The sequence below is a fragment of the Anarhichas minor genome, unplaced genomic scaffold (assembly GCF_050575085.1).
Source record: "Anarhichas minor isolate MPS153535 unplaced genomic scaffold, ASM5057508v1 ptg000073l, whole genome shotgun sequence".
Taxonomy (NCBI): Eukaryota; Metazoa; Chordata; class Actinopteri; order Perciformes; family Anarhichadidae; genus Anarhichas; species Anarhichas minor.
Window position 1 is genome coordinate 6792501 of NW_027466519.1, and position 17755 is coordinate 6810255.

General features: G+C 41.7%; 1 protein-coding gene across 4 annotated transcripts in view; it reads right to left on the reverse strand.

Moving 5' to 3' along the window:
- The window catches only part of tcf4 (transcription factor 4), a 212568-nt gene that overhangs the window by 145189 nt on the left and 49624 nt on the right, over window positions 1–17755 (reverse strand). For all 4 annotated transcript variants that reach the window (XM_076079918.1, XM_076079917.1, XM_076079916.1 and 1 more), the window contains exons 4-5: window positions 15075–15130; window positions 13609–13687 (exon numbers count right to left, since the gene is read on the reverse strand). In XM_076079918.1, coding sequence (XP_075936033.1) covers window positions 13609–13687; window positions 15075–15130 — 135 coding nt within the window. The remainder of the gene's footprint in view (window positions 1–13608; window positions 13688–15074; window positions 15131–17755) is intronic.

Sequence of the window (17755 nt, forward strand, 5' to 3'; positions counted from 1 at the left end):
CCATGTAAACATGTTCTCGTGGAAACACAAAATACAAGAATGAACATGAAAATGAGCATGACAGGACTCCTTTAATATCAGTAAATGCAATCCTAATCAAGGACAGAAGACAATTAAACCTGAACAACCATCAAACTTCTCCAGAGTGATGGACACAACAATCACATGTTCACCACGACACCTCCAGGACATCAGCAGCAGCGCTACAGTTCAAACTGACAGTTTGAATATTGTTATTACAGAAGCTGGAGACAATAACAAGCTGCTGCAGAGTGAAGTGCAAATATCACTATTAGGTGTGCTCAGGCGCCAAACCACAGATACTGCTATCTGTCAGTATCATCTGCAAGAAACACACACACACACACACACGTTCAAGTCAAATGGATTTACTGACTTCTACATGGCTATACATAGCAAAAAAGTGGACACCTGTATGTGAGTGTCTATATATATATAGTTTTTTTCATTTCAATGCTTATCTTGTTTTTAATGATTTGGCTAGCTGTTGCATATCTTGAAAATCAAGATGTATTGTGTTTGTATTCCTGCAGAGCAGGTGCAACATCGCTGTAATGCTGCCACCAACGATTTAACCAGAAGAAGAGCTACGAGGAAGACTGCGGTTGCTCAGCAGATAAGTTCCGTCCAAGGACTTACGACTGGTACGGCTGCACAGTTTGCATTCAGGCTCGTAGTCATTTCTGTATCACAATTATTTTTTTTACGAAGTTAGCTAGCCAGCAGCTGACATCTCCACTCTTAATGCCGCCCAGAAGGCTGTGATTGGCCGTCTGTTTCTTCAAAAAGAAAACTTACTAACGTGTAGAATTCCACACCTATTTGAATTTGAGGAAAAAAGAAAACAAGCAGAAAAAGTTAGAAATATTTATTTTCTTTGATGCGATTGATCAGGTATTCAACAGGAGCCGGGTAAGGATTCACGTCAGTAACAATACTTTTGGTGTCACTCTGCCCATCCCGGTGTCTTCCTTTTCCATCCCTCTCTCCATTCATCACTTCTACCGTATCCTTTCTTTCTCTACCCGTCTCTCTTTTCATCTCGCCGTGCAACATTGTTCTACAACTATCAGCATCAGTACTGCTCTCCGTTTGTGTTCCTCGTCTCTCTCTCTCTCTCTCTCTCTCTCTCTCTCTCTGCCTGTCTTCCTTTCATCTCTCGCCATCTGCCTTCCTCCATCTCATTTCCCCCCTCTCACTCTCTCTCTCTCTCTCTCTCTCCCTCTCTGTAACTCTTCTCGTCTCTCTCTATCCATGTCTCTCAACCCTCCCTCTCGTCTCCCTAAAAACTTGGCAGTGATCCCCGTCGTGTTTTTTTTTTTTTACTCCTCATTTGGGGGATTGAGAATGAATGCGATCCAATCTAGACCTCGGCTAAGAGACATGAATTTTCATTAATTACAACCTTGTCAGCAAAAGCATTATGGGAGCTGAATATGAAAATGCTAATGAGCTCTGCTCATTTGCATATTTCTCTTTGTTGGAATGTCATTAATTATTACGTTTTATGATGATGAATGCAGCTGTCGATGGCTGGCCCTCCATGTCTAATTAGCTATCAGAAAATCCTCCGATCAAAAAAATGGACAGGGATCCCAAACTTTACTTTTTGTTTTACACCTCGTTCATTTCCTCTCTTTGCCACTCTAACACCGTCGTTTACTGACCCTTTTTCCTTCCTATCATTTCACAGAAATATAACTTCACGTTTCCTTTCTTCAATGCTCAATAAATTCCTCAATTTCTCCCTATTTTAATTTAGTTTTAGTTTTTTTTCCTTCTCCCTCATCATTTATTCTTTTCTTAATTACTTCCTACCTTTGCTCGTCCCAGATCTAAATTAGCCTGTCCTGGTCTGGGGACGTGTCGCACGGTGCAATGTAGGACCAACATTTTGGATTGATCACCCTGTAGGTTTCATCAGGTCAACTTCTGTCCTCTGACGGGCCAATAGCGCGCAGTATACATTGATTCCAGTCAACTTACATAAACATGTACATATATACATCACACAACAGTTGAACAGAATTGTTTCTTCCGAAAGTTATTTCATTATTGTTTAGGCAACAACACTGGGTTGTTTTGTTTAGAGAAAGATTGTGTTTGGGTTACCTAAAATAAACTACATTTGTTATGTAACTTATGTAGGTGGTGCTAAGTACGTGTCACAAAATGAAGGAATGAGAAATCAACGTTGACTTTTGGTTTTCTCTCTCTCGTTTCGGTCTCCTGGGTGAAAGTCCTGTGTTTGTTTGACCCATGCATCCTACAAGACCTCCTTCCTCAGCGATCTTTGTTGCTCTTTATACTATTTCACATGACTTCCTCAGCGGCAACCATGCACGTCCTGGCTCTCGATGACGTGCGTTATATCCAAATTATAGTGGTACTTATTTTCTTAGGTATCATTGTTAACAGTGGAGAGAACAACCTGCTCTAGGAGACGTCCTAACACTGTTAGTCCCTGTCCTTTAACTGTTTAGCCTCTGCCGTTCCAGACTTACCCCATTAGGTCTTTTCCTTTAGCGTTGGCGCTACAGCTACCTTTACTCCTTTATCGACAGCTCTTTCACATCTACCCTTTTTAGACCCAGTTCCTTTAACACTAAACTTTCTGTCAAAGTTCAACCTTAGTTCCTTTGGTTGTGTCCATATAGCGTTCAATTTTTGAGCGCCAACGTTTGGTTGTAGGTCTTCCATTCGTAACACTTTTAGTCATTATTATGTCTTTCAGTCCTGGTTTTATTAGCTGAAACAATTGGCATTGGCATTCAGTAGCTTCTGTTGTTCCCTGCAAATTCATCCCTCGTTGCGTAGCTCTAGCTAGCTTAGTCCGGTGCTTAAGCTACTTCAGAACAAATTAAACCTGCTCCTTATAAGTGTTTACAGGCAGCTAGTCTGAGCTCTGTGTTGAAACTAGAAAATCAGTTCGACAAACACAAGCTTAACCTTTGCAGCGTATTTGCAAGCTAGCTAGCTTATCGCTTAACAACTACCTCTTGATGTCTCTTGATATCTCTTGATGTCTCTTGATGTCTCTTGATAAACTAGGCGTTATCTCTTGATAACGTAGGCGACACCTAAGGATGGAGATGAATCACTGATGAAATTACCCGTTTTTAGTCAGAAATCCGTTCAGTTCTGTTGAGATGGACAACTTTAAGAGTTGGACAGACAGTTGATCACAGGACCTCCAACATGGCTGCCAGAAGATATTACATCACCAGAAGATCTTGTAATACTGCCCCATGTCTCTCCTCACCTGTCTCTTTTTGTTGTTCCTTCCATCTCTCTTTCTCTATTGTTTAAGAAGAGTAACAATGAAGACTTAACAAATCCCCCCTTCCAAAAAAAAAAAAGCCACTAACGAACACCCCCCCTTACTTGGCTTAATGAATGCCAGGCTTAATTAGAGCACCATGATGTCAGAGGCATTAATTATCAGTTGGCTTCGTTTCAGAAAACAGTCTTTCTCTCCGTCTCTCTCTCTCTCTCTCTCTCTCTCTCTCTCTCTCTCTCTTAGTTTCCCTGCGCATCTGTTTTTCTGTTTTTGTCTTTTAGGTTTTCTAATTTCTAATTTCTCTTTTTTCAAAACTTTTCAAACTGAGACTTCTATCCCTCATGTTAAGCTTTTCTTTTAAAAAATAACGTCTGATTTACGCTATTTTACGGCACGGGTCTAAATCTGATATACATGTGATTTGTGGCAATGCGACACCAGACTGAATGGTCACATCTGAATTCACGTGATTTTTACAAAGCTCTCCCGTCGTAGTATACGTGATGATGTTGGTGCTGCTGGAGAAAGATGAAGGCCAGCTGACAGAAATTGTCAGTGGAGGCGTCCACATTGACATACAAATGCATGTTTAAAGGCCTTTACACACACTGGGCGTTTGAACTGTTTTCGTCGTGAATACTTTCACACAGAACGCAAATATTACGCGGCAAAAGAGCGACATATTTACTTTCGATTTTTCTGCTCTTTCGCACCGCGAATAAAGGCAACGACCAATTTCATTGTGCGGAACTAGTGGAGTTGCGCCTTCATTTACGAAACAGCAAGACCGATGTTATATATTACTCCTTTCAACCTTGACAAAGCCAGCGCAAACCCTCTCCGTCCATTCTTACCTTTCACAATAAAAGTACTTGACATATAAGGTTCACAGCTTTTACATACGTAAATAAAGTGGTGTGAGTAAGCTGCTATGACAACCAAAATAATTGATGGGCATAGCAAAATATGCTGTACAAATGTGCTGTTCTAAAGGCCTCTATCGTTCTAGAAAAGGCTGTCTACAAGATTTGGGAACCTGGCTCCTTCAGCCACGAGACCATTCATGAGGTTCACTGATGTTGGGCAACAATGGCCGGCTCTAAGTCCGCAATCCAGTTCCCCCTAAAGGTGTTGGATGGGATTGATGTCAGGACTCTGTGCAGGCCAGTCACGTTCCTCCACACCAAAACGGGGGAAACCCATTTCTGTATGGACCTTGCTTGTGGTTCTTGGTGAAATGTGAAAATATTCCCTAAACTGTTGCCACATTATTGTCTAAAACAGCATTGTCCCAAACCATTAACAAACTGTCCTAAACAAACACACTATTTATGAAAACAAGGTTCTAGGTTCTAAAAAAAACAGAAGCCTTTAAAGCTTGAGATGTAAATGTAGCCCTTGTGTGTGTGTGTCTCTCTCTCTCTCTCTCTCTCTCTCTCTCTTCCTCTCTCTCTCTCATATGATAAAATACAGTTCATCCTTGGCCTCTGGGAGCCACAGTTCTAACTGAAGAGCTCTCTCTCTCCCTCCCTCTCTCCCTCTCACAATAAACATACTGTTTCATGCTGCACATCTTTATCTCTCTCTCTCTCTCACACAAACAAGCACTCTCTCCCCTCCACACAAACACACACACACACACACACACACACACACACACACACACACACACACACACACTCACACACACAGTAGCGTGGCTGGCCAGATGGGACTCTTCCACATGACCAAGCCGATCAATCAACACTGAAGGGCCCAGGTGCTACTACGCACCATTTCACCGTCTGTCACACTCTCTCACACACACACACACACACACACACACACACACACACACACACGAGTTGTACACACACATAGCGGCAGAGACATACAGTGATAGAAAGATAAAGGACACACACACACACACACACACACACACACACACACACTGTGTAACATGAATGACCCGGGCTTGGTCTCCAGAGGCCTCATCTGGATGGATGACAGAAGACGGAGCAGGAAGACAGGCAGAGAGACAGACGGAGAGACAGACAGAGAGACAGACAGACACATAGATAGACAGTGGCTCTATGGCAATGTCGGCATGTCGGTGGGTCAACCACTTTGGTCCAGACTGAAATATCTCCATATTTGATGGATTGCTATGGAATTTGATACAGCCTATCAGGCATGGCTGTAGACTCTTAGTCGTGTTTCCCACTTGAAGAGGAATCCTTGACATGAAGGATCTGCTTTGTGACACACAGGTGAACTCAGACCACCCTTGAAGCCACCCAGTTGCCAGAGAAATAGTTGTACTCTTTTCTGCAAACCGCAGATACGTTGAATGCGGACATTTCTGAACCAAAAACAAGTTTTATAACAACAAATGACTTGGTTAAAAGTTAGAAAAAAGAAAAAATTGTTAGCGTTGAAATAATAACGTAGCGTAACATCGTAGGTAGCGTGAAGGCATAACTACTGGCCTTAGCGGACTTTCCATGTGTAATGTTAAGTAACAAGCGTAACGAAAATACGTAACAACGTAATTCAACAACCGTAACAGCGTAGCGTAAATAAGTAACAATCGTCCTTAGCAGACTTTCCATACGGAGGGTTATGCAACCAGCTGAACAACAGTGCGTAACAACCGTGAACTCAACGTTTACTTTTGGTTTCACTCAGTGGAATTTCTCGGTCTTTCTACTAGTTATCATACCACGTTACTTCCAAGAACAGGAACTCCATATACTGCGTCACTGATGGAAAGAATAGAAATACCCAAATCTCAATCCCACTAACGCCACCTGCCATTGGAATTAAAGACCTACTGTATAGCTGTTTCTTAGCTTCACCATTTAGCCTTTTCATAAAGCGATAATTAGCTCTGACAGTTCTTCAAGAAACCTAAAAGCATTCGCCACAAAGTACTCCAAGACATCTCCCTCCTCCCCGCTCAGGAACCCCGAAGTGCTCCACAATGAACCGCAGCTTTCAGAGTGAACGTTTAACATCTCCACCCTCGGCCCCTCTCGCCTTGACGAGACCTATTATTACGATGTCAGATCTAATTACACAGACAATTTACGTGCGATACACAGCCCCTTCAAAACAATAATATACTAAATGCTCTGCAGTGGCTCACATTGTGCGTCCGTGTTAATGCACTGAAGTCAATGCCGCACTAATCAATGCATGACATCCATTCAAAATACTCTGAGAGTGAGACAGTGGCTGTTCAGTTTCAATCAGCGGGGACAATAGAAAGAGAATCAGTGAGGGCGGAGCGGGATATGAAGGATGTTAAAAGGAAGTAATTGATGTATCTTGATTATCTTATTTGATCATTCATTGTACATATTGACCTGGGTTTATCTGTCTTATTTGCTGTAAAATCACCTGTAAATTAAATCTTATTTTAAAAATATATGTAAAATGTTTATTTTTTTGTTATTATTATTACATATGTATCAAAATCTATGTTGCTGATAAATTTACATTTATACCATTTTGAGAGACTGAAGATGGAAGTTGACTCTTGACCTCTGGGAACCTATTTAACTCAATGCTCTACTTACTGGCTTCTCGGAGCTGTCAGCTGCGTCTTGTGGTCTTCATTCAGGTAATGGAGCTGGTTCAGCTGTTGATCTGTTAACTTACGGAACTTTTAATAACAGGGGGCTCTATACGTAACCACTACCTATGTTCAAGCGCGACAACAATCCTGTGAAACCTGGACTCAACTGCAGGCTGCTGAACACAGAGCAGAGAGGAGGGGCTGGAAGTAGAGGATGTAAAAACAGCTCAATAAATATAACACGTAATGCCTCCATTTTTCATCCACCATTGGTAACACTTTTGGGCACGTTGAACAATGTTGGATGTATTGATTTCATTGTTTGCCAATTTTTGCAAAATAAATTATCAAAAAAATGAAACTTGCATTTTCTCTTTTGATGTTAAACCTTCATATTTTAACAACAAAACAATAAATTAATTGTAAAATAAATACGGATTAATTAATAATGAAAAGTTACAGTTTATATGTTTTTGTCATTTTTAGAAGCGCATTTTCTCTCCTCGCCTCCTCTTTCCTCTACTCTTGTTCCCTAATTCCACCTAATCTTCTCTCCTCTCCTTTATGTTTAGACATTCTTAGCACAAAGACCCAGACCCAGCAGGGAGAGACAGGGGGACGACCTTGGCACCACACCCAGCTGAGGTGAGGGGCTGCTGGAGTAGAAAAGGGAGACAGGAGGGCCTGGTCTCTGTGGAGGGGAGACGAGGTGAGAAAAGTAGAGGATGATAAAGAGACAGAGAGAAGGGAACAAATAAAGAGTTAGAGGACGTGAAAAGGAGAACATGACATGAAGAAGAGAGGGAAAGAAGGAAAGATGAGGAAAGGAAAGAGAAAGTCTGATCTGATCTGAAGAGAAAAAAGGGAAACAAAGGTTGAACAAAAGACAGACAGAAGAAAAGATGGAGAGAGAGAGAGAGATATGTATTTCTATATAAAGTGTCCAGATGTGACCTCCTCAGAGGGGGTCCAGCCTCGTGGCTCAACACTCATTAATAAGGTCACACAGAGGTGAGACAGACGGCTGACTCACTACATTTCAAAATTTACAAAAACAACGAGGAGAAGGAGGAGGGAGCCACGATCATCATGTACATACCAGTTCTTTATCTACTGTAAGGTTCTGTTTAACGCTGTTTGTATGCTATATAACAATGTATTAAAAAACTGTTATTAATAATGACCTTTGAAACTGGTTTTCAGTGGCTGATATTAATTCGTTTTTATTTAGTTATTTGTCTTCAAGGTCAGATTTATTCAATGAAATGTTATTTCAGTGTAACTGTGAACTGTGACGTTAAAGCTTATGTTCATCAAAAGCAACAGCTCCAAAGTGGTCTGACGTACACATGGAGCACATGTAGGAACAGAAACACCAAAAATGAGACGTTGTGGTCTTAGCAACACTTAGTTGGATCTTTTCAGGCGGTTCTCATTCACTGTACCTACGAAGAGTAACACATCATTTGTATATTCACGTAATCACGAGCCAGGAAGTGCAGGGCTGCTTCTAAGGAAGTCAGGTGAAGTAGAATGCAGAGCGACAGAGTCTGCGTAGGGGAAAAGGTCGGGAAGGATGGACGAGTCAGACAAACACAGGACTTTCACCCAGGTGATCGCTGCTTGTTTCCTGTGTGATACCTATTTGCTTATTTTACCTAACTTTTGTTACATAACCTACGTACTTAACCAACCAACGCCACCGACATGAGTTAGGGAGCAAACATTTTTATCTTTACCCAAACCAGAATCCTAAACCTAACTAAGTCGTTTTGCACTGCAGGCACTTGGAAATGCATAGAGCGCAAGAAAGAAAACAATATTTTTGTAAGAAATGATATGAAACCTATGAGGGTCTATTAGACCAACAACTGCTGGGTGCACGCAGCATCAAAATAAATCTGTCCAAGATTTCAGTTGATGACCAAATACCTTCCAGTCCTTTGCATTTAGTGCTACAAGACCATTTCTGCATGCTAACTCATGAACTTGCATATTAACGGGCTGATGTTCCCATTGAGCTCAAAGCACCACTCTGCTAAATATCCCGTACAGCCTCACTGTAAGTGCTAGCATGGCTGTTGGTTTTAGCTTAGATGGAGCTAAGCCAACACTTCCCCCTAGGTTAAACGCATACTGCATGCACAGAGAAAATCTGTCTTCTGATCTGGCGAATAATACAAATTGCTTTGCTGACAACCAGTCAAGAACTGAGGCCAAACCCCAAAGAGTGTGTCGCAGAGCAACTTCTGTGGTAACGTCGCTCTGTGTCCTGTCACGTCTTGTTGGACGAATCGGGTTTTTGAAATGACAGAATGAAAGCACGAGAAGCTGGTAGCACGAAGCCGCTGCGCATCAGGATCAGACTGAAGCCACATCAGATCGTTTATTTATAACAGAACAGAATGTGCTTACCGGCTGAAACCACCAAGCCTCTCATTTACTATGTAGGTGACAGTTACGAAGGAGGGGGGGTGGGGGGGTTTATGGTGGTGCACCTGCTTTGCAAAGCAACTACACACAGGTAGATATAAACACTCACACATACTGTGTAACCACATGAAAGCCAGAATCACTCAACACCTCGACATTTACGCACAAACTCTAACACACACACAAGTCAAAGGGCATGATTACACTCATTCACATTCACACAAAAACACACACATGAGCACGCACACACAAACACACACACAGATAGACATGCATTCTCTTACATACATACATACCTTCATACATACATATACGCCGGCATTACACAAGCTGCTATAAAGACAGACAAATTCAATAAAAACACACATCCACACAGCAGACAGACAACAGACAGTCATTGAAACAACACACACACACACACACACACACAACTACATATATGAGCATGAAAGCCAGAATCGCACACTCAGGTACACACACGACAGATGACCAAACGAACATAAATGCACATGGCAATACACAAATAAGTACATGTGCAAATACACTCATTTACACAAAGAACACACACACACATGCACACACACACACACACACACAAATGAACACACACACGCCCGTACATTTAACCACATAAAACCACATTCATTAAGAAGCTTACATCACACACTCAGATACTGACACAGTAACCTGCCAACGTTCACAGAAACACACACACGACACCGCAAACCCAGACACACAGAAGTTGGCGTCACAAATCTCCCCCCCCCCCCCCACACACACACACACATATTTATGCATCACACACAAGCATCCACACAGACAACTGTATGTGCACTTATATAAACATATATGTAAGTGCAGGTTCACATTCCAACACATTTCCACACGAAACACACACACATCTTCTGATTGCTTTTCTGTGTGTGTGTGTGTGAGACTGTGTGTGTGTGTGTGTCGGCAGATTAATCTAGTGGGGTCGCTGAGATGACACTAATCCCTTCGCTGATTATCTAGAGCATAACATCACTCTAATCTGATGGTGGGGGGTTAAGAAAGACAGACAAGGTTAGAGAGGAGAGAGGAGAGAGAGAGAGAGAGAGAGAGAGACGAGGAACACAAACGGAGAGCAGTACTGATGCTGATAGTTCTAGAACAATGTTGCACAGCGAGATGAAAAGAGAGACGGGTAGAGAAAGAAAGGATACGGTAGAAGTGATGAAAGGAGAGAGGGATGGAAAAGGAAGACACCAGGATGGGCAGAGTGACACCAAAAGTATTGTTACTGACGTGAATCCTTACCCGTTTCCTGTTGAATACCTGATCAATCGCATCAAAGAAAATAAGATCATTTGGGCTGAAAAATAGTATTTCTAACTTTTTCAAAAAAGAGAGAGAAATGCTGCGTTCACACTCAACATGTTCAGGTTGGGTTCATTAAACTCTGCCGTATTTCTTTCTTCTTTTAAGTTTGAGTTAATTTCAGGTGAGAATCACGACGATTACCAAGCCTCAGACCTGAGCACATGTCCGTCATGTTCAGCTCACATCGTCTGCAATCCGACTGCTTTGACGACACACGACCAAAACAATAAAATGTGTTTAAAATATATAAAAAAATATATTTAAACTTAAAAAGCGATTTTTGAGAGAGGGAGACAGAAGGGTCAACAACGAGCGTTTGAAGGATAAATCCATGATGTCAAACTGATTCAGTAGAGAACAAGTTAAATAGATACAGATAGAAGCTAAAGCTACAGAATATACAACGTTCTTTAGCGCAACGGCTTGAGACAGTCAACACTGGAAAAAAGGCAAGTCAGGGCGTGCACTAAAAACCATTTGTATGGCCAACATTTGTGGAAAGAAGAGCATCAGAGTCGCTCTCAAGCACTACGAACAAACAATCACAGATATCAATGAGGGCTCGGTGGTTTTAGCATTGCTACTGAAACGCTACATTTTCCATCAGGACGTGCAAAAAGAAAAGCCAACAGACACGGAAGACAATTGGATTTACCCTGATCAGAACAGTCACGGGTAGAAAGGGAAGAGGATGTGTGTGTGTGTGTGTGTGTGTGTGTGTGTGTGTGTGTGTTCCATATCCCTGGCTGTCTCTGCCTCTTAGTGTTATCATTATCAAAGTAAATTGCGGCTCCCGCGTGCCAGATGAAGAATACAATATTTCCATTTCCGACTCTGCGTCGCCTCGTCCCTCTCTGCCTCCGCAGCTACATGCCGTGATCACAACACTGTCACAACACATCGCGCCCACACTGGATCATCCTCGCGAAGGCCCACAACTCTGAAGTTTTGCATCCCTTTCCTTTTGTTTTATTTGATTCATATGTATACATTTCTTTATTAGCCACAACTAACTGATGAGAATTAGCTCAATACTTACGACATTTTTTTGTTTTGTTTGAGGAGATATAAATGGGAACTCTCACTTGCACACACACAGTTGGGCTTAACACGTATTGGCAAAAAGTTCGTCTGAAGCTCGAAGTTTTGGAAAATGTTTGAACTGAAGCCTTTTAGTTTCAGTCTCGAACCCTTAGTTCCAATGACTGCTACAGCAAAGAATTACATTTTCCAACATTGTGATATAGTTCACCCGCTTCGATGCGGAAGGACTTTGCTAATATGCACAAAGCCCTGACTTCAACCTCATCCAACACCTTATGGCTGAACGGAAACACAGACTGTGAACCAGGTCTTATCACCCAAAACAAAACCCTTCATTCAGGTTCCCTAAATCTGGTGGAAAGCCTTAAACCAGAAAGGTGAAAGCCTTTGTAGCAGCATGTTACGACTGTTTGACCACTAAGAGCTCCAACACCATCATTCAGTTTGCTGACGACACACCGCTACTCGTCGAATAGACGGCCTGCATAGAGACCCAGACTCACCACACCGACCCCATCGCAGAGACAGCGGCTCCACTGAGGGGGTCGAACATGGACTCCGGGATGCTCTGCAAATTCTACAGGTGCACCGTTGAGAGCATCCTGACCGACTGGTACGGCTGTAGCACCGCCCTCAACCATGAGGCTCTGCAAAGACCGATGAAAACTGCTCGGTCCATCACCAGGACTGAGCCGCCAATCGATGGAGGACCTCTACACCCAGCGGAGCAGGGAGGCAGGCCAACAGGATTATCAGAGACCCCAATCACCCCAGACACAAACTGTTCTGCCTGCTGCCGTCTGGCAGACGGTCCCACAGCTTTCGGTCCAGCACCAACCGGGCACAGGGAGAGCTTCATGCCACAGGACACAAGACACACACTATTGTCACGTTACCCTTATATACTACTATATATTATGTTTACACCTCTGTGTGTGTATTTACACTTCTCATTACGTATATTCATTACCGCATCCCAGTTTACATTGAGTTTATTCACTTGCAATCACTGTCTACCGCAAACGTATATACATTTATATCATTTTATTTAATTTTGTATATTATATATGCCTGGTTTTCTTGAAACATATTTAATGAGCTTTGTTTGCCTGAGATCTAAAATGTCCATTGCCAACTAGTGCTTCTCTGTAACTGTTGTGCATGTAATATTAAAGAACCTCAAGCATCATTAATGGCCAGAGTTACGGAATGAAATGTTCAATAATCACATATAGCTGTTAAGGCGTCAACACACTTTTGTTTTGGTGTCCATACACTGTGTGTACAAGTATAGTCAGTATAGACTGCAACACCCGAAACAAAACCTTAAACACACTTGTGTTAACTCGTTGTGGCTTCAGAATGGAAGGCTTAACATCTAATGACTCACAAGACAATGGATGATTAAAAACCAACAAATGAGCGAGAGACAGAAAGAGAGCAGGTAGAGTCAGATAGCTGAGAGCTGACATCTTCCATATTTGATGCATCCAGTCAAAGGTAATTAAGCTCTGAGTGTGTGTGTGTGTGTGTGTGTGTGTGCGTGTGTGAGAGAGAGAGAGGCAGATTATCTGTGTCAGTGGCCATTTGCTCACAACTGGCGCCACATCGGAGAGAGCCAGAGGCAGAGAGCATCATGGGTAAATGAGCACACACTGCCTGGCATTTTCCACACAGCGGGCCAAGGGAGAGAGAGAAATTGCACGCCAGATGACCTGTCTCCTCCAGTGTACGATAGTGGTTCACTAATTCTCTCACACACACACACACACACACACACAGACACACTCTCGGATCAAAACCCAGCAAAGCGGTGAGTGCAAAGTTGATGGAAAGAAAGAGCATTCTAAAATCATAAAACACACACACACACACACACACACACACACACACTCAGTCTGTGGCTTACCTTGGAGCCGGCTGGAGATGGCGTACGGAGGTGAGAGGCTGTCATGTGATGCCATGTACTGGGACCCATCTGCATAACTCTGAAAAAAGAGAGAGAGACAACCATTATATTTCCCGATTCTACATAGCTGTCATTACCTTTAGCAGCACATATAGTTATGAGAGTAATCATTTCAATGGACAGGCTGCGACTGTGATTTTTAAAACTGGATGCAGACAACGCTCACTGCAATATTTGTAATGCGAAATGCAAAGCTGGCCGGAGAAACACGTTTCACGTGTTTCCTCTGAGACTCTCGTGACAGCGTTCCCACGCTCCGGCCTGGTGACAGACTGACAGGGATGGAGGTTGAAGGGACCAAAGGCCGTGTATAAGAAGTGGACGCCGTGACACAAGACGGTGCTATGTTTGTTCTAATTGCAACCAAATGCTGAACCAGACATTTGTTGGCCAACTCCCAGACCAGACAACGCCATGGTAGAGACCTGTCAATCACAAGGTAGCCCCGCCCTAAAGCATACTCTGCTTTATGGTCTGTTTGACTCTAAATGGACCATCATTTACTAAATGAACATCATGCTGTATTGAAGAAGACTTGAAACTAGAGATTGAGACCATAAACTCATGTTTACAATGTTTACTGAGGGAATAAATCCAGTGAGACTTTTATGAAATCAGACTTCTCTTTCAACCAAATTGATGGCCATTAGGAAAAATGCAAGTTTAAGGCACTTCAGTGTTGGCTTCACTTTTCAGAAGCGGAGCTAGCCGCCTGGTATAGGGAAGCTTTGGGAGAGGGAGGTAGTGAAGGGTTTTATTCTATGTGACATGTAAAGTGTTCTAAATGAATAACAATGTTGAAATTGAGAGGTTTGGACATATTTTTTACAATCGAAATTAAAGTTTTGTTATTACAGAGACATCAAAATACCAAACAATGGAATCGCCGGGCACTGGTACCAACATCCAGGTACCAGTTCATCCCCCTCTTGCTCCATATTTCCTTTCAGCCATCTAATATATACTTTCAATAAAAAAGCAAAAGTGTCCAAAACATAATCCTAATAAAAGAATACTTTCTAATTTGCTGACAGGTTTCTGTCCTCATGTAACATGAGATTTCAAACTTGTAGCCCATTTACACTGGACCACTTCACGAGTCATAGGCAGACTGGCTTTTCTGCTTGAAAAAACGCCAGTTGTAAACACAAAAAAAATGTAAAAAGAGATCTGAAATCTGACTACTCAATTTTCAAACCAGATGTTGAAAACATGTAAATGCATCTGTAATCGTATCTCCTCATAAATCTATGTCAGTAACATGTCAGAAAATACCCAGTGTATTCATTATGGTAGTGATAGTACCAGTATGTAGCAGTTCTAATGATAGAAATGACAATAATAGTAATGTTTAAAATGCTAAAAGCAGATAATGATCATTAGTAAGTATGGTTGTTGGTAGTTACCTTGGAAGAACGACTTCCACTCGCCCATGACGCTGCACTTGTTCTCTCCTCCATATCTGTAAGATGAAGAAAAAAAGATACATTTAGAAGACAGGAAACATAAACAAAACATAGCAGCACAGTTAATCACCGAAAGAATCATGTGAGTGATCACCACTTTCATCACATCACCTTCAACATTCAATGCTACATTTAATATTACTGTACAGTGTCTATAATCAACTGGAGGGTGAATCATTCTCTCTCCATGATCCATGTCATTTAACATTATTGATTATGATTGTAGAGCCTTTAATGTGTCTTTGCGAAATTGATCCCCTCTGTCATTACACTGCATCCATAGTGTTATGCCTGTCAAAGGTCAGCCTGCCGACTGAGAGGTCACAGGTGACCTGAAAATGGTTCTAGATGGAAAGTGAGGGGATCACCAGAGTCAGTGGGCTTCATCCTCTGGGGACCATGAATGTCTGTATATATTTGCATGGCAATCCATCCAATAGTTGATGATATATTTGCACTAAAGACCACAACTGTCAACAACATGATGGCACTAGAAGACAGGTCAGTGGAACAGCAAAGCCAGTGGGCTTCATCCTCTGGGGACAATGAACTTTTGACAAAGCAGCCTCAAAATCTCATTTTGTTCATGTATGTATCACTCCATGAATCACAAATAGTGTCAACAACTTTTTGCAGTGTTGCAGGAAGAAAGTGTTTTATAAATCAGGCTTTGATTGATACAGGACCTGTTCTGTAAAAACTTAGAACAGAATATAGAAAGGAAGGGAAATGGGAACGGCTAAGACTCTGAGAAAAACTCCCTTTGAGGGAACAGACTATAAAGGTATGTATTGTAATAATACATACATTTTGAAGACACCACAGGTGAATAGGGTCACCATGAAAGACTATTTTTTTTTGTATGTAGTTTTCGGAAAGGCATTGTTTGAATATGCAATTGAGGCATTATCTAATTCTAACTTTCTGAGAATTTCTGAGAAATTTACATCAGCAAATATTAAAATAAACACCTTAATGTGTATTTTGTATGTTTTCTTTCCACTATTCTGAAAGCAAAAGGGAAGCAAAATAGACCAAAATCTCAAAGTTGGTCAGTGCATGAAGAACAGTTTTGCCTGAGGACTCTCCCCTGAAGATATATCAGTCTTAATTAACACAATAATATAGTTCACTGCTGTCTTACAACCAGGGCCAAGATGTGAAAGACGAAATGTGCGATAGAGGAACCAGTGATTCGCACCCCGTTTCCTACCAACAACAACCATCAACTGTTCCTAATCAGAACCGAGTATTCTTAATTGTCTGAACTTAACCAAACCTGAACCACCGTGGTGTTTGTTGGAAAAGAGCTCGAGGTCAAGAGACACTGACATCGCCATAAATAGAGAGAGAGAGAAAAAGGGATGTATTTTGCACATGACAGGTAGATCAGATCAGTTCATCCAGGTCGACTGAAATGTGCAAACGCAGCTCTCGCTTACACTGCACACACACACACACACACACACACACACACACACACACACAGTCGTCTCATGCATTGTAGTGTACAAATCTCTCCTCAATAGGCTCTCCATTGTGTCAGTGTGTATAGTGAGCCGCTTACATTCATTGTCGAGTCATTTGGAATGTCAGCTTATCTGTGTTTGAGTGTGTGTGTGTGTGTGTGTGTGTGTGTGTGTGCGTGTGTGTGCGTGAATGTGTGGGTGTGTGATGTGTTTGTGCTAGCACAATAGTAATGAACTGGTTCAGTTACAAAAAGCCTTTTGGACTAAAACCAAAAGTGTCTACCTCAACGAAAGTACCTTTGGGCTACATATCTGTAGAATAGAATAGAATAGAATGTATGCAGGTTTAGTGAAGATTACTCAAAAATGGTAAATTGGATTTAGGGAACATTCACTTTATCAGTATTATCACGTATTGAACAGTCGTTTGGGTTGACGGAATGGTTATTCAATGACCAGGTGGACTGACGAACACCTGGGTTCAGGGAGCACAAACTTACAGCACATTTGACTATTGATTCGAATTTAAGGAACAAACATTGGATTTAGTGGATTCAGGAGTAAAACACTTGATCGATTGCATTTATGTAATACACAATCGATCATTTGGTTTTAGGGAACACATGCTTGGGAATTAGGGGACCACACTTAATCAACTGGATTCAGGGAACAGACACTAGAGTAGATGAATTATGAGCACACACACAGGATCTGCTGGATTTAGGGAACACACACTAAATCAAGTGGATTTAAAGAACACACACTTGACTGTTCAGATTTAGGGAACCACACAGGATTGATAAGGTTTAGGGAGAGCACACCTGATCGGATGGATATAGGGAACAAATATGATCAGCCTAATAACACTATTCAACAAGAAAACAAAATAATTGAGTAAGTAATGCATGACTTAATGCTGTGTATGGCTATGGAAATCAAAATGTTGGTGTTATGAGAAGAAAGATTTGTTTTAACCAGATTTCAGTGGGCAACCCGTCAATATTCAAGTGGTAATTGTGTTGGTTTTGTATTTCATGCTTCTCCATCATACAGTTAAACAGGTTTACAGAAACTCTACTATGTTTTCAACACTTTGGCAACACATATGTGTTTGCCCTGTAAAATCCTGAAAACAGGAGAGGAGACGAGAGG